This window comes from Orcinus orca, chromosome 5 (genome assembly GCF_937001465.1).
Source record: "Orcinus orca chromosome 5, mOrcOrc1.1, whole genome shotgun sequence".
Taxonomy (NCBI): domain Eukaryota; kingdom Metazoa; phylum Chordata; class Mammalia; order Artiodactyla; family Delphinidae; genus Orcinus; species Orcinus orca.
This window is the reverse complement of record NC_064563.1, coordinates 43,376,287-43,399,767: the sequence shown is the minus strand read 5'-3', so window position 1 is coordinate 43,399,767 and position 23,481 is coordinate 43,376,287. Positions and strand designations below refer to the sequence as shown.

Below are 23,481 nucleotides of genomic sequence, written 5' to 3'. Positions count from 1 at the left end.
GTAAAGGTCAGCCTCCTGGGACACTGCAGAGAACAAAAGACTGAAGAATGATTCTGATGGATGATGGCGAGAACTAGCTATATATAATGTCCTCTCATTATAAAATGACTTTTTAGTTCTTGAGTTAATAGAAGATAATCTTAATTTGCATGAAATCATCCAATTTGAAAGTTAACTTATTGTTGCTGTTATTTACTAGTTAAAATGTGAAAGGTACATACCCTATGTCCTAGCGATTCCACTTTTAGGGATCTACGCAGCCATTAAAAACAATGAGGCATATAGATGTACTGCTCAGGAAAGTTATCTAAGGAATATGATCCGGGAAAAAAATTAACTGGAGACAAATCTGTTTTCATGGTCTGAAAAGAGAGCCCATGTGTCAATATCTCAACAGAGCCGTATTTGTTCAAGCAGAGGGAAAGGCCGGGATGACTGTTAATAATGGTCACCAGAGGCAACAGACAACGCAGCAGCCGACTAAGAGGGACAGATAATGTTTACATTCAAAAACTGGTTCCACATGGATGACCTTCCTTTTTGTGTTTTGTTAGTATTTTTCAATGAGAAAAAAGAAAAAAACCCAAATCACAAAATGTGAAAGATATCACTTAAGAAAAAGCTTAATTCATGATATAACTCTCATTTTGTGTACACTTTTTCTAGCAAATGAGCAAATTTAATAAATTATATGTGGCCATTTGCTAGCTTGCATAAATTATATAATTTATAGAAAAAATATATAAATGAATATTGAGAAAGTTTTGAAGTACTTATCAGAAAGAGAATTAGTTTAGCAAAGTGGTGGCCATTGATATTTAACTTACAAATTTCACATTTGAACTAGAATCCAATATTCAAATCCCCCATCGACATTTAAACATTATATTATTTTTTAAACTCCGAAAGCAAAAATACATTTCAAATCTATGCTGTCTTTGTTAGTGAAAAGACAGAGACTTTTGTCATCGATTGTGGTAAATTCTAAAATAGGTTTTTCAAAAAATAAGAACTCTTTGATGAGTTTTGTAACCCTTTCAAAGCTCTCTAAGGTCTGTGTAAACGCCTTTCAAAGGGATTTAGAAATTAATTGAACAATGCCTTTTGGGAATTATATTGCAGTTAGTATAGCAAGATAAACATATTTAGAAATTGGAACTTCAAATTAAGAATCCCAAACAGAAACTGAGTCTCTGATATTTTCTAGACTGTGTCGAATACTAACCTATTTACCAGTCACTTGTCACTTTCTCTTATTAATTGTAAAAAAAGTGAGTTGAAAGTCTCTGAGCACCTTTGCTGAAAACGGCCCACATGACCTTGGAAACACAAGTGTGCTTTCACATTAACAAATGTTAATGTGAAAATGGTTTACTTCCTGAAGTTTAAGTGTTTTAGATGGAACAGCTATTACATAACACAGGGACTGGGCTGCTAATTATGCTCTATGGTAGGTATAAAATTTTTTTTGAAATGAACTATTTCAAACATGGAGAAAGTATATTTATGGGAGATTATAATTTTGGATGACTCCTCATTTTCCCTGCATGTAGTAACACTGCGGCTGATTCAAATACAAAGCGTTCTGAAAAAAGTATTTTTTCAAACTATTAATAAATGAGTTATGAGTTATCTTCTCCAGGTCATTTAGATTTACTATGGCAGAAAGAGGAAGAAGAAAAGCTACGATGGGGCTATATAAATAATCCAGTTACAGAATTTGTTTAAAAAGTCTACCCAATCTTCAACACAGGCATTCAAACCATTGTGCTGGTATGTGGTAAACATTTATTTATTTCTCAATTATTTGTTTTCAATTCCATTTTAAGCTTGTGATATTTTCATGGAACACGAACAGGTAGATAAACTGTAGTTACGGATTTTATTCAAGACATGGGATTTTAGCAGTTCATCTTTTAAAAGATTATGAAGGGAGCCTGCACTATACTAGGTTTTGTACACTGGGATTTAAGCCTGAGTACCATGTTACAAGATGTGAAGAAGAGAGGGTCAGTTCAGTTCATCATTCTCTCCTAGCACTGCAGCAGGATCATTTTGCCATTCCTTCTCAAGACCTAAAAATAAAATGGTACATTGTTGAGTTAAAAGTGTTGTCTTACTATATTGGTAGACTTTACTTCTTTAAAACTGACCTATCATTTGCAAGGAGAGCAGTCACAGAAGCCAGTGGGTGGACCTTGAATGACCACATCTACATCATTTAAAATATTATTTATATAATATAAAAATTGGCCCAGAAAGAAAGCCTAGGCAAGTGAAGACTAGTAAGATCCTTGCTTAAACTCTAGCCCCACTGTTGTTAGTCGCTAATGTAATAGAGAAGACCGGTGTACTCTATATTCCCCAGGAATTCCAAAGGCCTTTGTCAGCTCAGAGACGTGTGGAGACACAAATCACAGAAACCAAACTAATCTGGTCACAAAACTCATCTATTTTTTTTATTTAGTATTTTTTAAATAGATTTTTAAATTGTGGTAAAATATACACAGTTACCACCTCAACCATTTTTAGGTGTACAGTTCAGTGGTATTAAACATAGTCACGCCGTTGTACAACCATCACCACCATCCATCCCCGTAACTCTTTTCATCTTATAAAACTGAAACTCTATTCCCATTAAACAATAAACCCACTTCTCCTCACCCCAGGCCCTGGCAACCACCTTTATACTTTCCCCCTTTATGATTTTAATTACTCTAAGTACCTCTTCTACGTAAATCATATAGCGTCTGTCTTTTTGTGACTGGATTATTTCACTTTGCATAATGTCCTCAAGGTTCATACATGTTCCTTCCTCTTTAAGGCGGAGTAATATTCCATTGTGTGTGTATATATATATATATATATATATATATACATACACACACACACTGCATTTTACTTCATCCATCCATGGACACTTGAGTTGCTTCCCTGTTTTGGCTATTATGAATAATGCTGCTATGAACATGGGTGTACAAATACCTCTTTAAGACCATGCTTTCAATTCTTTTGGGTACATACCTAGACACCTATTTGTTTTTGCACTGGCTCCAAATAGCTTGAGTATTTTAAATAGCCATACTGCTAAACAGACTGCCCATTTAAGATGAGCAAATTCATTTTTCCTTCATTGACAAATATTTATTGAGAGACTTCTTGTGTCAGGCATGGACTAGATTCTGGGGATACAATAATAGCAAAAATAACTTGGAAATACATGATGACAGAGCATTTTCTTTCATTTGGGAAAGAACCCACCAAATAGAATATACTGATCAACACCCATCTCTATGAAAAAAGGTGAAGATGATTAGAGAATTCACAAAGAGTTCTTTCTTACCTCCATTTTTATCCTTGTTCTTCTGTAAAGACTCAGATATTTTCTTATCAAGATGACTCGCTTTTCCATTATTCCATAAAGGAGTTCCAAAGAGTAATAAGTAGGGCTTACATTTAAAGGATGGCATTTAAACATTTTCTGAATAATTCAAGCACTGTATCCACTGAGTAATGGCCAGGAGCTGGTTCAAGACCTCTTCTGTCATACTCATGAGGAATTTGGGGGTAGGAAAGGGGGGGCAAGGAAGGAGTAACATGGGTGTAAGAATTCCAGATCAATTCATCCATAGTTTAGTGACCAAAAATGTCCCGTGTCTTGTTTCATTTCTAGCTTTTGTTACTACCTTAGCTACTCACTTGATACCAAGATTTTCACTTGATACCCAAATCAAAGGAAAATTTGGAGACAGACCTAACCACAAGGAAATGAACTGTGTCTTTTCATTCCAAAACAATGCTTTCTGTAATAGCACACAATGGAAAAACAGGGGATTAGGGAACACACCGTTGTCCCCACTTCTGTGCAAGGCCTTACTGGCAGATGCAATCCTTTCTTAGAAGTACTGAAAGTCTCCTTCAGCTACCATTACACGTCTCACTCAAGTCATCTTGGCTGACAAGTGGTGGTGATACAAGACTGATGATAGTGGCCAAATCAGCTTATTCAGCTGATTCTCCACCAAAAGGAAGAAATGATCAGAGAAAGCCAGAGGGCGACCAGGAACCTAAAATTTTGCTTGGATTTTAATAGGATCGAGAGGGCGGGGCCACTTGGGTCTTTCACAAGGGGGACTCTTCCTTGGGTTGGAAGTGCAACAGTTCCCAGACCCCTACAGCAGCTACCAGGAAGGTGGAAGTGGATAGCTGTGAGTTCCTGTGGCTCCAAAGGCTTCCTTAATTTTCTCACTTGCAGTAATCTCTCTCTTTTTTGCAACCAGGTCCTCTCCTCTGCCACTAAGTATTATATCTCTTATGTCATATACATGTCTGGGCTTCATAACTAAGCCTCTTGAGGGCAGGATCCCCACTGGATTCACCTATGTATACCCAACTACCCTTACTCTGCCTAGCACAAACTAGGTAGTCAAAAAAACGTTAACGAGTAAGTGGGTAAATCTGATGGAAGAAGCCCTGAGATCCCCCAGTAAGCAGATAGTAGGTCACTAACTGCAGAGCAATCAGGGTTTCTTGTGGTCTTGGCAGGGAGGGACATCAGAGAAATCTGGGGACAAAGCTGGGGTCTATTGGCCATGGCAGTTCAAACACATACATAAGGAGTACACTGAAGATGGAGTGTAGTTTTTCAAATAATTACCCATGCGACTATTTGTTCCATATTTCCGTTAAGATGGGCTACCATGCCAAAATGTTCCCTTGGCATAAACACTCTTCTACCACGGGCTTTCTTTTGTGTTATTTTACTGAAAAATCAAAATAGGCAGATAGGCTATTAGTATCCTCATTTCACCTGCTGGGATGCTGAAATGAAGTAGGTGAAAGACTCAGCGTGTTCTGTGCTCATATTCTTAGGTATCTGCCTCCTCGTAATTAGGGAGTGCCAGAAAAAAAAAGTTCTTATTCCATTTTCCCTGAAAATGCACTTGTTCAGAAATGAAAACTTGTATTATTAGTACTCATCATTTTGTGTGAAGTCAATGTTTCAAAAAACACTCTGAGGTCTCATGTAAGTCCAAACTGTTGCCACTAGTCAACTGACATGAAAGGGACTGTTCTGTTTTATAGAGTCATTATATTAGGATATTAAAGAAGGCCCGCATGGATCGCCTACCGTGAGTTTGGTGATATGTTTGATAGTGGTCTATGAAGTCTTTCTCATTAAATTTGATTTGGCTTATGTGGTAATATTGTAGTCTTCAACAGGATGCAGGCAAACAAAGTTAATAATATATTAAAATGAATCACATTGGAAATCAGGAAGAAGGGGAATAGTCATTGAGTTTAGCAGGGACTAAAGTTTAGTTAATTAAAAAAATAACTTGATTCTCTATCTCTATGAGAAATTTAGCTTTAAAATATAAATCTATTGCAGTTCAAGCATCTGTATTTGGGGTACTTGCCAAAGAGGAACTCTGGTGTGAAATATAATTAAAGTGGATCATAATATTTTCACTATGTTATAAATGAGGAACATCAGGCATACTGAGAAAAAATGCCTAGTCTAGCTTCTCTGGAGAATCACTAGTGGCCCAAATGACAACCCATATTCTTGCCTAGACCACTAAAATATAATTCCCCAAAGGGTGATAGTCCTTTTACTATTTATAAGTTATGTAATAAAGGAAATATAAAATTATTCAGTACCAGTAATCCCTTTTAAAAATCACTAAAAATTTGTGTATGTTGAAAACCACACACACCTGAGTTCATACTGGGCACTTCCACTTATAGCTAAGGAAAAAAAACCCACTAGCATATATTTAGAATATGAAAACATGTTTGTATAAAAACAAGTATTTGGTCATCAGTCTATCTTCCATCCCTTTTGCAACTGATTTTACGTTCTTTATATTTTTCATTTTTAACAGGGATTACAACTTTAGTAGTTTCAGAAATACAAAAAGATGGCATCAAAATGTCCTATATATTGGTAATCTTAGCCCAAGAACTTTTCATGCTTATCTTGTGTTCTGGGCTACAGTCTTCATAGATACAAATTCGAGCAGAACAAAATAGAAAAGGGAAATAACTCATGTCAGCTGCTGAAGGCAGTTTGTAAGGCAGGCCTAAAAGTCCTTATCTCTGGCCTGTTCAGTATGGAATGCATAGTTGATTTTCATTCAGCTACCAGAGAAAGGTATTCTATGATGACAGATAGCCTTATCAAAACTACAATTAGCTGGCTTCCTCTGCAGGGTATAGCAGTTGGTTAAGTAACACTGAAGTGAGAGCTCTTACCAGTTTTCTCAGAAACAATTCCCCATCATGAGTATTTGGCCAACTGCTTAGGTCTAGCATGAACATGTAATTTTTAAAAGAATGAGCTGGGACCTGCTAACATGTTTCAAAGGATCACCTAGTAAAAGCTGATCTCTAAGCAAATAAACCATCAGTTTATTTAATTTTCAAGTAGTTTTTTTTACTAAATGTATTATTCCTCTAAGAGTAACATGGTTCATACTGCTTAGGTTGTTTACAGTGCTTTTTGTTGTGCCTAAAATTTTTCAATAAGGTGAAATAAAAGATTCAAATATGGTTTTATAATACGTGGAAGATAAAATCTCATATTTATAGCATATACTTCGACTCTTTTATATGCATGACTAGTCAAAATTGTGTCTTTAAATGGCAACTTGATATTTTTCAAATTGTACTCAGAAACACTCCTGTGTACCATTTGCCTTAATACCAATATGTTCAGGATTAGCTTTATTAACAGTATGACATTTTCATGCATTCTTAAACTTTACACTAGTTTTAATATTCACAATATTTGATTAAGTTCATCTCAACAAATATTCAAGCCTACATGAGAAAAGAATGAAATGAGGTTACCTTTTTATATAATAAGCTATCTTATTTTTAAGAGTTAGTACTGGGATTTAAAAACCTAAATTTCCAATGTTACTGTTAATTCAACCAGATGAACATAACTTTAGGCCACAGGACTGCCCATTAGCCTTTCCTGTCGGAGGGCAATTAATCTCTTGAACCACTTTTCTTCAGCATCAGCTTTCTCAATAAATAACTGAAATAAAAAAAGAAAAAAGAAGAGAAAATGTTATTGTCTGCCAATAACTTAGATTTGACCTTATGAATCACTTGTATAGAATACATCCTTCAGCACAAGATTTGGATACTATTTAAATCTTGATGACCTCTTAACTGAAGATCATCTATTTGGAATAATGCTTAGAAAGTTTTAGAGTAAAAGGACTAATATCAAAATCATTGGTTAGCAATTTTACATTTCATTTTGTAAAGTTTATTTCCTACAATCTTTCTGAAGACACAGTGGTATGACACTAATTCACAGAAGATAGCACGATGTGGTGTTAATGACATGCTCACAGTCCATGAGCCAACTGGAGCAGAGCCAGAATTAGATCTTTTAGTGCCAGAATAAAAATAAAACAAAACTTCTTTTTGCCCATTTTTCTTTCCCATAGAAAGAATCTCCTAGAAGTCAGGTAACATGAGTTGGTCCAAACCAGCTTCAAATACATGTAACAGCTCTAAAGGCTGGGGGTGAGCTGCCTGTTTTTAGCAAATAGGAACATGTGGATCCATTTCCTCCAGTGGTCTTCTTGTCACCAGCCCAAAAGGACAACAGTTTGAATTAACTTCAGTCAACTAGACTTAAACTGACATTCTTAAGGTTTAAGGATCTTACATTTGGATGGGCCAGAGAATTGTCATCTTGGTACTTGATAGCAGTGGGGATGCTGCTAGGGTCTATTTCTTTTTCATTACTCGGTGGGTCAGCCACTACTGATGCTGGTCCTGATGTTGCAGCTGCATGCTTCACTTCACTAAGTTCCACTGACTGAAACATGAAACACATGCTATTAATTGGATAACAATATACAATTAAAATGTTGCTTTAATAATATTTCTGATTTTGAATAATAACTGCTCAATTGGCCTCCTTTGAGATGATACTAACTACAAAATGGCCCTAGGTTATTGAATAAGAAACAACTATTCCTAAAGTAAGCAAACAAATACAAAAACACTGTGAAAATGTTATTTCTTACAATCAGCATATTTTTCTTAAGAAGTTGGTACTTATGAGTCTATACTATTGCAAAAGTACATACATTTCACATATCTAAATTCCTACTTAGCCTTTTTTTCTACCCCTATTGGTTCTACACATACAGTTTTTCAATTTCCATTTTCTTTTGACTTTTTTACTTCTGAACATCCACTTCTCTGAATGAAGTGCAAAACAGAGGTCACTGGGGAAAACATCTAGAAAATGAAATATGCATGAATTAGTTGATCCTTTATTAGAGTAATTTATCTCAGAGTTGGAGATCCATCTATTTAACCAGTATTTAGTAAGCACTACTAATTGCTAAGCACTGGGTACACGAGGGAGAATAAGAAGATATGTTCCTTGTCCAGGACACGGGTTCGAGCCCTGGTTGGGGAAGATCCCACATGCCACGGAGCAACTAAGCCTGTGGGCCACAAATACTGAGCCTGTGCTCTGAAGCCCGCGAGCCACAACTACTGAGCCCGCGTGCCACAACTACTGAAGCCCGCGTACTTAGAGCCCATGCTCTGCAACAAGAGAAGCCACCACAGTGAGAAGCCTGTACACCGCAACGAAGAGTAGCCCTTGCTCACCGCAACTAGAGAAAGCCTGTGTGCAACGAAGATCCAATGCAACTAAAAATAAAATTAATTAATTAAAAAAAAAAAGAAGATATGTTCCCTGTCCAAACTGGAGATTACATTTTGCTAATGGGATGACAGATCTCTAACAAATACCAAAATATATACATAATCACAAATTGTAACAAGTTACATAGAGCTGTTTAAAGAAATATTTGGTAAATCTGATTTGGCAGTTTTCTTCTTATATTTTGGAGCCAATATTTTTTTCCCCAGATCCCAAACTTTTCTATGTCTCCAACATAGTGGTCATAGAAGACTCATAGCCCTAAGCGATATTACACTGACCCTTTATAAAACTGAAGACATGTAACAGTAAAGCCCAATATTCTGCACAGGGGAAAGTGGGAAGTATGTTAGTCCAGTGAGGTCCAGGACATAATTTTTTGGTACTCTATCTTGCCATGCAGGGAATGTAAGAGCATGCCATTCTGCATATCTAGGCCATGCTTTGATAGGGTTCAGCTAGGAGACTGGCTGTCCATATGGAACTACCTCGAAAAATTGTGAAGTGCTGTTATTCTAGTTACCAAACATGTGGATCGCACATGTGCAGGTGGCAGAGATAACATTCTATTACAGAAACCAAGTAATCTCATTTTGTTTTTACCTACACAGTACATTAAAGTTTTCTTTGAAAAGTGCTTATATGCACAAGAGGTAAAGTTCTCAGGGGTTAGGATCAGAGTGTAGAAGTTATTATTTAATAATGTGTAATTTAAAAAACGTGTGAGGAAAACCATCAATTGCTTCTTTATTTAAGTGAGGAAAGCTGTTAGAGAAAATTTGACTATTAAAAAACCCTTAGCATGGCTACTATCAAACATCTGGCTTTGAGTAGCACTGCCACCTGGTGGTTCAGTTTGGAAAAACTTGTTTTAACACGTACTTAAAAGTATGAAAGAACAAATGACCATGCTGCTTAGAGTTATTTACCCTCTTTTTGAACATAGGCGGATATCTGCCAAATACAACAATTTTTGGATTGAATAAGTGGTAATAAGCTTATATGGGAGAGCAGTCTGAAAACAAGATTGGTTCCTTAAGTTGATGATACAGCAGGAACTATCAGATCATCTTTCTACTCACACCAGAAAAATATGATTGCACAAAGTAAAACTAGTTAAATCAATATGTGTTGCAGGAGACAAACTGTCTAGCATGTCATTGGTAACAGCCACTTTTCTGGTAATAGTTCCCTAGCTAAATTAGTGGAATTAACACAGCTAAAGAACCTACCAACAGAAGGGGTCACTAGTTACAGAAAAGCCTTTTTCAGAGATATTACAAACTTTATACCAATGCATGTAGCACTGTCCAGGAGAGAAGGATGTTGAAACTTGGTTCATAATTTAGTCCTCAAGAGAGTTAGTCTTTGCTATGCAACAGGAATAGCCCATCACATCTGCCCATGACCTGGATGAAATGGTCCTCTAGATAATTTACTTTGCTAAGTCATCTCCTGATAAATAATTCATCTTCTTGGGCATCCTGAATCCTTACCTTATACTGTAGACACAGACATTTTAGAAACTGGAAAGGGATACCACTTTCTAAACTAATAAATTGGCCCTCTGTTTTATATTACAGTCCAGTGCGAATTTATTCTTTGTTGGCCCATCACTGCTCTTCTGATCGTTTTGAAACGCGATGACTAATGTAAGTCTAGTGTTGGATGGCTAATATCTTATACTACTGTGCATTCACCAAGGTAAATGCCATCTTCTGTGGCCTTTTAGCATATTCTTTATATTTCAACAGTGAATATGCATTGAGTTCACAATTATGAGAGATTGATTAGTTCTGGAGTTGGACAAATTTGGTTTGGCTGCCGCTTTCTATCATTTATTAGCAGTTTGACCATGGGTTATGAAATTTGCTGAATCTCAGCTATAATTAAGGGTTATTAGGATATTAGTTAAATTATAAATGTTAAATGTCTAGTATTAATGGTAGTCATCATTATTTTAGTTATTTTACATTAAATATATACAAAAGTGGGGCTATGATACAACACTGTTTTACATCATTTGCTTACTGCTTTAACATTTCCAAATGGCTGTGTTGAAACAAATTGGTTCAAAGCTTATGTCTATACATGAAACTAGAAAGTTACTGTGTAAAGTAATTTTTAATTTGCTTGGTCACCAAGCCTCAAATAAGGAGCATTTTAGGATCTATAGACCATAAAAAATTACATAAAACAGTCTCTGGCCCAACCAAAACAGGAATCCTTGTATCTACAATCCCTCTGAAGGAAGCCACAGACAAACACAGCCCTTGGTAGCAGCAGCAGGAAGAGGAGGAGTAGTGACAGCTTTCATTTCTTGAGCACTTACTATACGTCACGTACTTGGTTAACTGTTTTATGTAAAGTATCTTGCTCATCCTTATAAAAACCTCTGCTATGGGTATTATCCCCATTTTAAGGGACGAGAGCCAAGGTTTAATGAGACTATTATGTAGTTTAAGGACATATGACCAGTAAACGGCAGAATCAAAGTGTGGTTCCAGATCTGAGTCTACATCTCATGCTTTTGACCACTGCTTCCTAATGGCTAAATGCAAGATTTATTGCAATTTGGTTTGAATTTTAGAGGAAAGAAACGAAAATGTTGGTAAAATATTTTAACTAAATGTATTTCTAAGGGGCTCAATTCACAGTGCTGGATTAACATTTCTAGGCTGCTTCTGCTTCTCTGTCATACTTATCCAACCAAGAACGAGCTAGTTCTAGGCTTTCCAGATTGATTTTGATTGATTTTATTTCTTTCTATGAATTACTGTTAAGGGGAAACCTCTTTTTGAAAGATAGTTGAAACAGAAGGTGGGTTTCCCTCACACAGATTTATGAAGGTTGCTTACAAAATGAAGAGCCTCCTGTTCCATCCTAGACCTCTCAATCCTTAATGGTGGCATCTAAGTTGGAAGTACAAGAAAAGCTACATTGAAGCTGAGTAAATTCCAACTCAGCACTAAAAACTAAAGCAAACAAAAACTAATTATTAAAATAATTAATAATGGTGGTCCCTTTGATGAGAGATGTAGGTGAAATTCCTTTAAACTGCTCCCAAGGGAAGCCCATTTAACTATATATAGGGTTTTGTTATAGATATGGGAAGAAGAGTTTTTCTCTTGGATTTAATCAGTTATCTTAAGATTAATAACTATAAGAAATAATATTTTAAAACTTTTCTAGAGAATATAAACAAGGTAAAAAAATGACTAACCTTGGAATTCAAATATATGGATATTATTACATTTAAAAAATCTTTTAAGGTGCAACCAGATATCTAAAGAATTTCTGTGTTTCTCAGCAAGGGGTCTGTCTTACTGGTGAGCATGGAGACTCAGGGAAAGTAAGGGGCATATTAGAGAAATGTAAATGGGGTAAGGTTTATACTTCAGACAGTCTGAATGCCTATAGTAGTAGAAGTTTTCAAGCACCATACTTAGTTTATAGAATATACTTAGATAGCAAATAATTTAGATGCTAGAGTATATAACTTTAAAACAAACATTTTATGGATCAAGAACCATGTTACATATTTGATAATCATTATATTTAACCCTCGGTTACTCTAAAAAGTAGGAATTATTAGCTCTATTTTATGAATTTGGAAACTGAGGCTTGAAAAGAGGTTGAGAGGTTTTCTCGAGATCATCAATCATGTTAGGAAGTGTGAAAGTTAAGATTCAAACTCAGATCTCCTTGAGTCCAGAGCCCATGCTCTTTCCGCTATATTTTAGATCAATTTCCTTACTCACTGCCAATTTTACTAGTTACTGGAAGAACTCTTAGTATCTTGGAGGAGAGGAATGGAATTAAAAATAAATTTACTATATTAATAATTAATACCAAATGGGAAAAAGTTGTTTAGAAGAAAACCTAGTGTATTAACATAGAGGAATAAATATTTCCACAGAAAGAAAATGCTAGGTTATCTTAAGTGTGTGCAGTGAGAACTGGGAAGTCAAGGTGAACTCCAGAAAACAAATACTATGCAAGTAAACTTCAAAACAAATTACAATTCTTTTAGGACTTCTTAATAAGTACGAGTAAGATATTTAATAAAATAGGCAACTATATTTGTGAATGTCCATTTCACAGCTCCTTTTTTTCAGGAGTTGTGGTGGCAAACTACAAAATATTCAAATGAAATCAGCAAAATAACAGGGCAAGGACCATGGATTAACCAAGGCTGTCTAGTGCATCCTGGCATCCTGCACATGCTCAATTCATGTCCCCATAATGAATTATTTTAAAATACATATGGTAATTGAAAAGGTGTCCATCTCACTAATAACAAAAGAAATGCTAATGGAACAACAAAAGGTCAATTTTTACCTATCAGGTCAGTAAACATGGAAAAGTCTGATAAGACTTGGTGTTAACCAGGGTGTGAGAGACAGACATCTCCCTGCATTTCGAGGTGGAATTTGAATTGATACAATATTTTGGGTGAATGACTTTGGGAACAGGTATGAAAATAAACAATATTAACCTTTAACAACTCCATTTTGAAAATTTTATCTAAGGTGATAATAATGGATATTCACAAACATGTATGTAACACCTCCAAACTTACAACTACTAAAATATCAGAGGAAAAAAATTATGATACATTCATCAGTAGAATACTATACAGTCATTAATATATCTACAGATATAGAGTATTTTTGAATAAGTGATAGCTATACCATGTCTTCATTAGATGTATGATATTGAAGAATACATGTATTTCACAGTAGACAGCTTTTTCCAACTAAAGGAACACAAATTCCAAAAAGCAGCCCTGACACTGATTGAAAGAATACATGAAATATTCAACAGAAATAAAATGCCAATCAAAGCTCCTTTTATTAGAGTTGAATAAGTGATCCCCATATGGGCAAAGAGTGCAAATATATGTTACTATTTGGGTAATAATTTTATTGTTAAAGTTCTTTTCTAACTTTTCTCTAGCAATGTCAATTCAAAAAGTAGATGTATACATTTGAAAAGAAAACTGTGTACATTCATGAAATGTGTATTATTGTTATAGAACTGTATGTTGACATCTTATACTTTGCCTTCTTGGTGAATTTTAAAATAAAAATGGCATCAGATACATTTTCACAGTTTTTTTTTAACAAGTTAAACTTGAACTGATTCTCACTGATTCATTCTCTCTCTCAATAACATGCTGATACACTCTCACCCTACTTCATCTATTAGAAGAAGAAGCACTTACATTTAAGTAAAATCCATTAATAAAGCATCCCTTTAGTTGGAATCTAAAGGCTTATTCATAATGCCTTGATGAAAACTTACCTTTTTGACTTCTTTACTTGATCTGAATGTTTGCTGAACAAAAGAATCACTTTCAATGGCTTCAATTTCTTTGACTCTTTTTACTTGTTCTACCAGGGTGGCTTGGTCTAAAAAAGAGGGTATTATGTCAGTGTATTCTGGTTTGTCAGCTTGTTATCAACACTATACCTAAGCAATGTTCTTTCTATGAAGTAATTTTATGACTTATGAAATTTAACTGGATGGAAAAAAAAAGACATTATGGTTAAGTTATAATAGAAACTTTTTGCCCCCCCTGGAGACCCACAAAGATAACATTCCTATCCACTAAGACTCTCACCTAAAACCTAAAACATTGCTGAGAAGGTACTGCTAAAATGATCCAAGCTAATCTGTGCTAATCTGGAAGGAGGACTTTACATTTTTTTTCCAATTTTACTATGGAAATACATAAAAGGAAAAAGGAATAAGAGCACAATGAATCCATCTGCACCCATCACTCAGCTTCTGTAATCATTAATTTTCTGTTATTCTTATTTAATCTATCCATGCCCACTTCAATTTTGGGGGGTGGACCTGGAGTATTTAAAAGTAAATCCCAGACATAATGCCATGTTACCCCTAAATATTTTTTTACGCATCTCAGATAAGGGCTTAAAAAAACAAAACAAACTAGCAACATAACTACAATACCATCTTTAAACCCAACGTTATCAGTAATAATTCCTTAATATCATCTTATATAATCCATGTTTAATTTTCACTGATTGTCCAAGTGCTTTTTTTACAGTTGGTTTGTCTGAAAGAGGATCCAAACAAGGTCCACACATTACACTTAGTCGACAAGTATCTTAAATTCCTTTTAATCACATACGGTCCACCATCCCTTCCTTTCATTGTCATTTATTTATTGAAGAAAATGGATCATTTAGCCTTTACAATTTTCTACATTCTGGATTTTGCTGATTTTATTCTCATGGTGTCATTTAACATGTTCTTCTGTCCTTCATATTTTGTGTAAACCAGCAGTTAGATCTAGACAGGGGTAAGATTCAGGTTCAATTTCTTTTGGTAAAGAATACATCACAGGTGGTGCTATGTAATTCCTATTACATCATATCAGGATGTGCTTCTCCCACTTCTAATGATGTTAAGATTGATCAGTGTGTCCAAGGGGATGTCAGCCTGACCCTAGTTCTCCACCAACCTTTCACTTCATGGTTTTAGCAGACAATGTTTGTTGCTTAGCTCCATTATTTTATTAGACATTGCAAAATGGTCATTTTTTTCTAATTCTATTATTTGTCCTGCATTTATTAGCTGTGATTCGAAGAACTTCCTTCATCGACTACTTTGTAACTGTGAAATATAGTCTAGAGGAAAAGGCAGAATAAATATTTAATTCTTTCCCTTAATTTATCAATTTTGGTCCAAAGATGACCATTATGAGCTCATGAATATTTATATATGTAATGTACTTCAGTCCATCGTGGTCATTTTCATATTTTGATTCTACCTTTGGGTAGTGGGAGCCTCTTCATGTTGGTCCCTGCATCCTTTTGATATGATCTCTTTTGTTAAAGTGTGATAAGATGTCCCAGGTTCATCCTGTACAGTTCCTGTCTCAGACTTGAAATCAGCCATTTCTCCAAAGGGCCTGGATTCCTTTTAGTGGCGAATGATACTTAAAGACAGTAACCTGAGCAGTAGGGGTGTTTGTTGTTACTTGATTGTCACCGCTTCTCAGCTTTTTCAGTGGGTGGGGTAGGAAATACATACTTTTAGAAAAGAAAATCGAATGTGAGTTATATTTGTATATCTTTTCTCTTATTCTAAGAATATTAGGCCTTAATGATGTGATCAAAAGTACTTAGTTGTTTTTCCTAATATGTGAGTTGAATATATATTAGTTTCAAAATAATAAGACAAATATTACTATTAACAAGATGAATTAATAGTTTAAAATTTCTTTATGGCTCTTTTTGATCTTAGGATTTATTCCACTGATGAATTGTCAAAACACTATACTCTAAAGTCACTTGAAATGATTCTCCATGTGATTATGCTACCAACTTGATATATAGTTAGGTTCATTTGTTTCAGTATTTTTTTTTAAATCTTGTTTTGCTCTACTGTTTTCATAATTAATATTTGTTTTTTAATTGCATAAAACACTTACATGCTTTCAAAGTCAAAATTAAAATAACATCATTCAGAGAAGTCTAGGTTTCCTTTCCTATCCCATCCCCCCAATCCATAGGTAACCATTTTTTATTAGGTTTTGATTTTTATCCTTCCATTGCTTATTTCTGAAAATATAAGTATACATATTCTCTTCTTTCTTACACAAAATTAGCATACTATACATTCCTATGTATATTACTTCTCTCACTTTTAACACTATGTTTTCCAGTATAGAGACTTCCTCATTTTATGCTACAGCTATACAGTAACCTATTTTATGGTTTTATGATAGTTTTTTCCTACCAATGCCCTGTTGATGGTCATTTGAGTTGTTTCCAGTCCTTTGTTTTTACAGTTAGTGCTTTAATAAATAGCCACAGGCATGTATCATTTCATACTTTTGTATTTTTTTCCACATGCTAGCTGGGCAAGAAAAATGCAACATTATGGTTCACAACCTTACTGTTTAAACTCTTGGTCTAAGCTGAAACGAACACACACCTGAATTAGGAGCCACTGAATACTCAGCTAAGGCATCTAAAAATGCCAGGGTTTTAGCCTGTATGAATAATAACTGAATTTATTTAAAAAAACTGTAATAACTGGTTTAACAAGGTAGAGTTATTTGCATCAAAGTAATTTTTACATACTAAGTTGAAAAGGTTAAATGATATAGACAGTATGAAATCTGGTCTAACACATTCAATAAAAATTAACATTTTATGAAAAATCTCTGCTTCAGTTTTTGGCCAATCACAAATTATAAGCATATAGTCTTATGCAAGTTCCAGTTTATTTAAGAGAAAGACAGTGCTTCTGAGATGTGTCCCTGACAGCTGTAACCAGTCTTTTCTCAGGTGAGAAATCCTGCATGGAATGTTTGGAAGTAACAGCTGTCACAGCCAACATTCACATCTTTGGAAGAATATATTTTCCTATATAAAAAGCAAACACTGACAGAGTGTCATGGAAAAGCAAATAGTTCCACATGCTTTAGAATAAAAGCTCCTTTTAATTATGCAATGTACTAACTGAGCATGTGAAATGAGAGAAGACTCTTTGCCCAGCTAACTTATTAACATGTGCTGTACCAGAGGATAATATTTTTACTAGCTACATGTATAATGGCATTAATATAGCAGAGAAAAATCATAATGGATACCATTCCAAGTGATTCAACTTTAACTGGTCAACATGAAAACACATTTGTTTGTGTAGGTGTTAGTTTCACAATTATTTCACAATCATTAGTTCCCAACCAAAAACAATATTTCTGACTTCAGGATGATGTCTCATATGTATCAACTGTTTGACCCCTCGGATTTTTTCTCTAACATATTCCCTCATTTGGATTTACAAAGCACATCATTAGTATTAAATGTCAGAGGTGAGCTCACAAACAGTACTTGATGTCTAAAGCTTGCAGTGTTTGTAGCTTTAAATATGGGCATACAACCAGCTCCTAATACAAATAAAAGTGTTATCACAGAAGCTGGCCAAAGGGCCAGTATATTTAACAAAATAGCACTGGAGAAACTGTAAAGGAAGGAAGGAGAAAGATTAGAGGAAAAACAGAACATTATCTTTGTGTTTCTTTAAAGATCACTTCAGGACTAACAAAGTGACAGGGCAGATAGGGGAAAGCCTGTCTGCTTGACTTACAATATGAAAATAAACCAACATAGCTTTTACCTTTCAATGTGGGAACCATTTTACTGGTGATATTTAAATTAAAGAAAGTGATATTTAAATTAAAGAGTAAGAGAGTGATATACAAATTAAATTTCTTTAACATCTTTATTGGAGTATAATTGCTTTACAATGCTGTGTTAATTTCTGCTGTATAACGAAGTGAATCAGCTATATGTATACATATATCCCCATATCCCCTCCCTCTTGCGTCTCCCTCCCACCCTCCCTATCCCACCCCTCTAGGTGGTCACAAAGCACCGAATTGATCTCCCTGTGCTATGTGGCCGCTTCCCACTAGCTAACTATTTTACATTTGGTAGTGTATATATGTCAATGCTACTCTTTCACTTCGTCCCAGCTTACCCTTCCCCCTCCCCGTGTCCTCAAGTCAATTCTCTATGTCTGCGTCTTTATTCCTGTCCTGCCCCTAGGTTCATCAGAACCATTTTTCTTTTTTTTAGATTCCATATATGTATGTTAGCATATGGTATTTGTCTTTCTCTTTCTGACTTACTTCACTCTGTATGACAGACTCTAGGTCTATCCACCTCATTACAAATAGCTCAATTTCATTTCTTTTTATGGCTGAGTAATATTCCATTGTATATATGTGCCACATCTTCTTTATCCATTCATCCAATGATGGACACTTAGGTTGTTTCCATCTCTGGGCTATTGTAAATAGAGCTGCAATGAACATTTTGGTACATGACTCTTTTTGAATTATGGTTTTCTCAGGGTATATGCCCAGTAGTGGGATTGCTGGGTCATACGGTAGTTCTATTTTTAGTTTTTTAAGGATCCTCCATACTGTTCTCCAGAGTGGCTGTATCAATTTACATTCCCACCAACAGTGCAAGAGGGTTCCCTTTTCTCCACACCCTCTCCAGCATTTATTGCTTGTAGATTATAAATTAAAATTTGAAAGATGCATGGGAGATTTCATTTTTAGCCTTATAAATAGCTCAGCTCCATGCTGTCTGAAAACAGGCATAAAAAATGTTTTAAACTGCTTCATACTCAAAATTCTAAGATCAATGTCCACAAATCTATGTCTTAAGTATAACCCTGTCATTTTGGGAAGCAGAATAAAACACATCAATAATATATAGTAAATTGTTTTATTTTTATTTTATTTTTTAAAATATTTATTTATTATTTGTTTGTTTGGCTGCGCCTGGTCTTCGTTGTGGCACGCAGGATCTTCATTGCCGCGTACAGGATCTTCATTGTGGCATGCGGGATCTTTTAGTTGTGTCAGGCAGGCTCTTAGTTGCGTCATGCGGGATCTAGTTCTCTGACCAGGGATTGAACCCAGGCCCTCTGCATTGGGAGCGCAGAGTCTTAACCACCACTGGACCACCAGGGAAGTCCCTATAGTAAACTGTTTTACATTCAGGCTCTTAAGTTTAACATGCCAATTTGTCATTTAAAAATTCTGTACCAATTTTAAGACTGGGAAGAATGTGAATTAAAACTAGTTATTGTTTATATATATATATATATATTTTTTAAAAAAACATTTATTTATTTATTTGGTTGCATCTGGTCTTATTTGTGGCAGGCAGACTTCTTAGTTGGGGCTTGCTGGCTCCTTAGTTGCGGCATGTGGGCTCCTCAGTTGTGGTATGCGAACTCTTAGTTGCGGCATGCATGTGGGATCTAGTTCCCTGACCAGGGATCAAACCAGGCCCCCTGCATTGGGAGCGCAGAGTCTTAACCACTGCACCAACAGGGAAGTCCCCTAGTTATTGTTTATATGCTTGGCATGAATGCCTAGCATACAAAGTATCCTGTATTCATCAGCCATGAGGTAAAAATGAAAACAAGTGATAAAGTTACTGGGAGAATAAAAATTACAGGATGTTCCTGGGGCTTCCCTGGTGGTGCAGTGGTTAGGAATCCGCCTGCTAGTGCAGGGGACACGGGTTCGAGACCTGGTCTAGGAGGATCCCACATGCCGTGGAGCAACTAAGCCCGTGCACCACAACTACTGAGCCTGTGCTCGAGAGCCACAACTACTGAAGCCCGCACACCTGGAGCCCATGCTCCGCAAAAGGGGAAGACACCACAATGAGAAGCCCATGCACCACAATGAGAAGCCCATGCACTGCAACGAAGAGTGGCCCCCGCTCACCGCAACTAGGGAAAGCCCATGCGCAGCCAAAAATAAATAAATTAATTTTTAAAAAAATTACAGTATGTTTCTAAACATTAACATGGTAAACATGAAGTAAACATATCTATTTGCACTTGATGCTTTTTGATAAACACATTATTGGTAAACAAGATGACTTCCATAGGTTGCTTGCAAGATGTCCGTAGAATATTTCATATTTCATAATAAAAGAGAAAATAATGGAGTCAGAAAGCTAAGTCACTACAGACTAAAAAAGTCAATAACTCACTGCATGGACAATTATTTTGTTCTTTTTGTGATTAAAAATTAAAATCAAATATTTTATTAGTTACTGTTGATGTTGTATTATAAAAATTAGGTTCACCTGCTACTTTGAGTTATATTTGACAATTTCACATGGCACATTTACAGAATTTTCTGTGTTATCAAAAGGTACACAAATTTAAGATTAGTAGATAAAGATGACAAGGTCCACTATAAACCTTTTATTTGAAAAGGCAAAATTTAAATATGTACACCATTTGCAGATTACCAACAAGCCAACCTCTCTAAACTGGCAGCAATGCTAGGCAGAGAACAGCAGATGGCACTATTACCCAAAATGTAATGGGCTAAGCGACATGAGTTTCATGAAAGGTACCTTACACATTAAAATCTCATCTCCAAATGACTACTTTTGAATATTAATAATTTATGAATTTCCCCAAAGTTAAAATGCATTTTATATTACAAAGAGTTTGGGTTGGTTGGCTTCATAGTTATTGAGTTACTTATGCTACTTTTCTCTCCCAAGGGGAAAAAAAATTTATATACTAATACTGCTGCTACAAATACATGAATAATACAAGAGAAGATCTTATTTTCAGTTTAAATGGATTCAAATTTTAGTCAAGAATGGAAATATCTGCAAAATTTCCTTTTATGGTACAATATAGACACTGAAGACAAAGTCTTTGAAAAATAAAGCACTTTCAAGTGCTTTGCAAGAACGAAAGAAAAAAAGCAAACAATAACAAACTGGCTATTCAATAAATAAGTAAATGGAGATGGCTGTTCAATAAAATCTGTAGACAAATAAAACATACCATAAAGCTCACTTGGAATTCTAAAGTTAAAGCAACTCCTCATGAACACAAATTTTAATGAAATATAGCCACTGCTTTCCCTTCAAAACAGTTCAAAACAGTGTATTTTAAATAAGTTTCTTTCATTAAAACATATAAAACATATATTAGAAAGCCATCCAACCGTAACATTTTAAGGTTGTTCATAAATCTCATATCCCTGGGCACCAATTTCCAGAACTGATATCCAGAAATAACGTGAAAGATGAGAAAACTTCTTAAGTAGAATGTGGCTTGTCTATCAGCCTTCTGGAAGCTTATGATACAGTACCAAGTTATATATGTCAGTGAGGCTCCTGGAGTGTCTCTAATAACAACCCCCCCTTGGATGGGGTCCAAGACAGACTCATAACAAACTGCTTTCCATGTCAAATTAAGTAATAAGAATAAATTTAATGTGACTGAACCAGTGAAGAATTTCTGATAAACATTTTAATAAGTGCAAGTGAATTGAGCATCAGACTAGGTTTTATGAAAAACAAAATCCATACTGAAAATCCACACAAATTCCACCTCATTTAGTTCCTCTCACCTAGAATGCTCTTACCTTTTCTGAATCCTCCCTGTCACTTCCCTTGCCACCTCTGAGAAAAGGGGCCTCTTCTATAATTCATTTGGCTCTCAGCATATGTTAACTCCCACTGATATTAATTTCTTCATGAGCAAAAGCTTCATTTCCCCAGGCAGAGGGGACATACCCTTCTGTGTCAACTCCAGGAGTTAGTACAGCATACTCTATTATTTAGTAAGCAGTCAATAAACATTTGTTGAAAACTTAAAAATTAAGGGGCATTAAAATAACCATTAAAAAAACATTATGGGGGAGAAATGTCAAATTATAAAAGGTTTTGTAACTTTAAGAAATTAAATGTCTCTAAGTGGTTAGTTTTAACAGCTCTGGGTTCAGACTATCTGGATTGAACAGTCTCTTCTACTTAATAGCTTTGTGACCTTGGGCAAGTGCGTTGTGGTGGTCTCAGTTCTCTCCTCTGTGGCATGGGGATAATAGGTGAAACATCATAGGATGGTTGAGAGGTTGCCTCCCTCCTTTCTTCCTTCCCTTTCTCTCTCCTTTCCTACTTCCAAATATTTGAGCACACTCAGGCATTGTTCTGCATACCAGGGTTTAGAGACAAGAGTTTCTTTCTCCCCTCATGGAGCTTATGTTTCAATGGAAGAAGCGAATAATAAACATGTAATAAACAATATAATATCAAGGAAAATAGAGCAGGGTAGAGGGCTACAAAGGAGAAAGGGGGGCTATCTCAGATGGGGTAACAAGGAAAGAACTCCTGACGTGGTGATTTCAGCAGAAAGAAGAATCATGTGAAGGAACAAGTCATGAAAATCTGGGAGATGACACTTGTGTTCAGCACAGGGCTGAGGAAGCATTAAGAACACTTAGTAACTGAGAGCTATTACTAGTAACAGGACTAGAGGGCTGATTTAGTAATTGTACTGAGACACGGAAGTTGGCTAAAAAGTTGGTATATAAACCTCAATTTCTGGCCATATAGAATCCTAATGGATGTCTACAACCACACACTCCCTAAAATGGTAGTCATGTGGTAGAAATCATGTTTTAAAACAGACGTATATTTGATCATCAATATCTGGGATGCCTTTCTAGTGAGGAAGGTCATAGAGGCTAATTTTTCTTTTAAATGGTTGTTAAAAAGGCCAGATGAGCTGTTATGGTAGAAGCGGTAATCACGGCAGTAACAGAATCTTACATTTATGGCACTGAGTGCTAAGCACTTCACATGGATTACCTCTTTTAACTGTCATAACCATAAGAGATAGTACTATTATTATTTTCATTGTACAGATGAGAAACTGAGGCTAAGTAACTTGGCCAAGGTCACTGGGCTAGTTGGTGGAAGAAATGGGATCCAATCCCTGAATTGTGATCCAGTCATTATTTCCTAGTCAAATAAATTCTTTACCCACTCCTGACAAGAAACATGTATTTTTCTTCCTTCTTACCCATTTACCAGAATAATAAATGTTCTTGGTATTGTTCTTATTCTGCATTTTAATGCTTATACATTCAGTTAAATACAACATAGCTTTATTTCTGGAGGAGATGCCATATATATTGTCTTGGTTTTCTGGCGTTATCTTGAGCTAGATTACAGATGTATATTTTTGGAATCTTTCATACTCGATTAAATTTTTAAAGAATTATATATGTCACATTCTGAAAACCTTTATTAATGAATAAAATAAATAAAGTTTTTAGAAAACCTATCATTCTTTCATTTAAGCCTGAAGACAACCTGAATGGTAAATTACTACTTTAGAGCTGTTCTTATTTATTGTGCATCAATTGTTGCTACAAAAAA

At 35.4% G+C, this 23,481-nt stretch overlaps 2 protein-coding genes across 8 annotated transcripts in view; both read right to left on the bottom strand.

The window, feature by feature from the left end:
* MLF1 (myeloid leukemia factor 1) overlaps positions 1-6,563 on the bottom strand; it is a 56,319-nt gene extending 49,756 nt beyond the window's left edge. For all 3 annotated transcript variants that reach the window (XR_007477364.1, XR_007477365.1, XM_049709750.1), the window contains exon 1: positions 1,983-6,563. The gene's annotated coding sequence lies outside the window, so the exon portion shown is untranslated. The remainder of the gene's footprint in view (positions 1-1,982) is intronic.
* Positions 6,564-6,712: 149 nt separating this feature from the next.
* RSRC1 (arginine and serine rich coiled-coil 1) overlaps positions 6,713-23,481 on the bottom strand; it is a 463,041-nt gene continuing 446,272 nt past the window's right edge. For all 5 annotated transcript variants that reach the window (XM_049709748.1, XM_049709749.1, XM_049709746.1 and 2 more), the window contains 3 exons: positions 14,018-14,124; positions 7,694-7,846; positions 6,713-7,048 (listed from right to left, as the gene is read on the bottom strand). In XM_049709748.1, the coding sequence (XP_049565705.1) occupies positions 6,956-7,048; positions 7,694-7,846; positions 14,018-14,124 (353 nt within the window). In that variant the 3' untranslated portion in view covers positions 6,713-6,955. The remainder of the gene's footprint in view (positions 7,049-7,693; positions 7,847-14,017; positions 14,125-23,481) is intronic.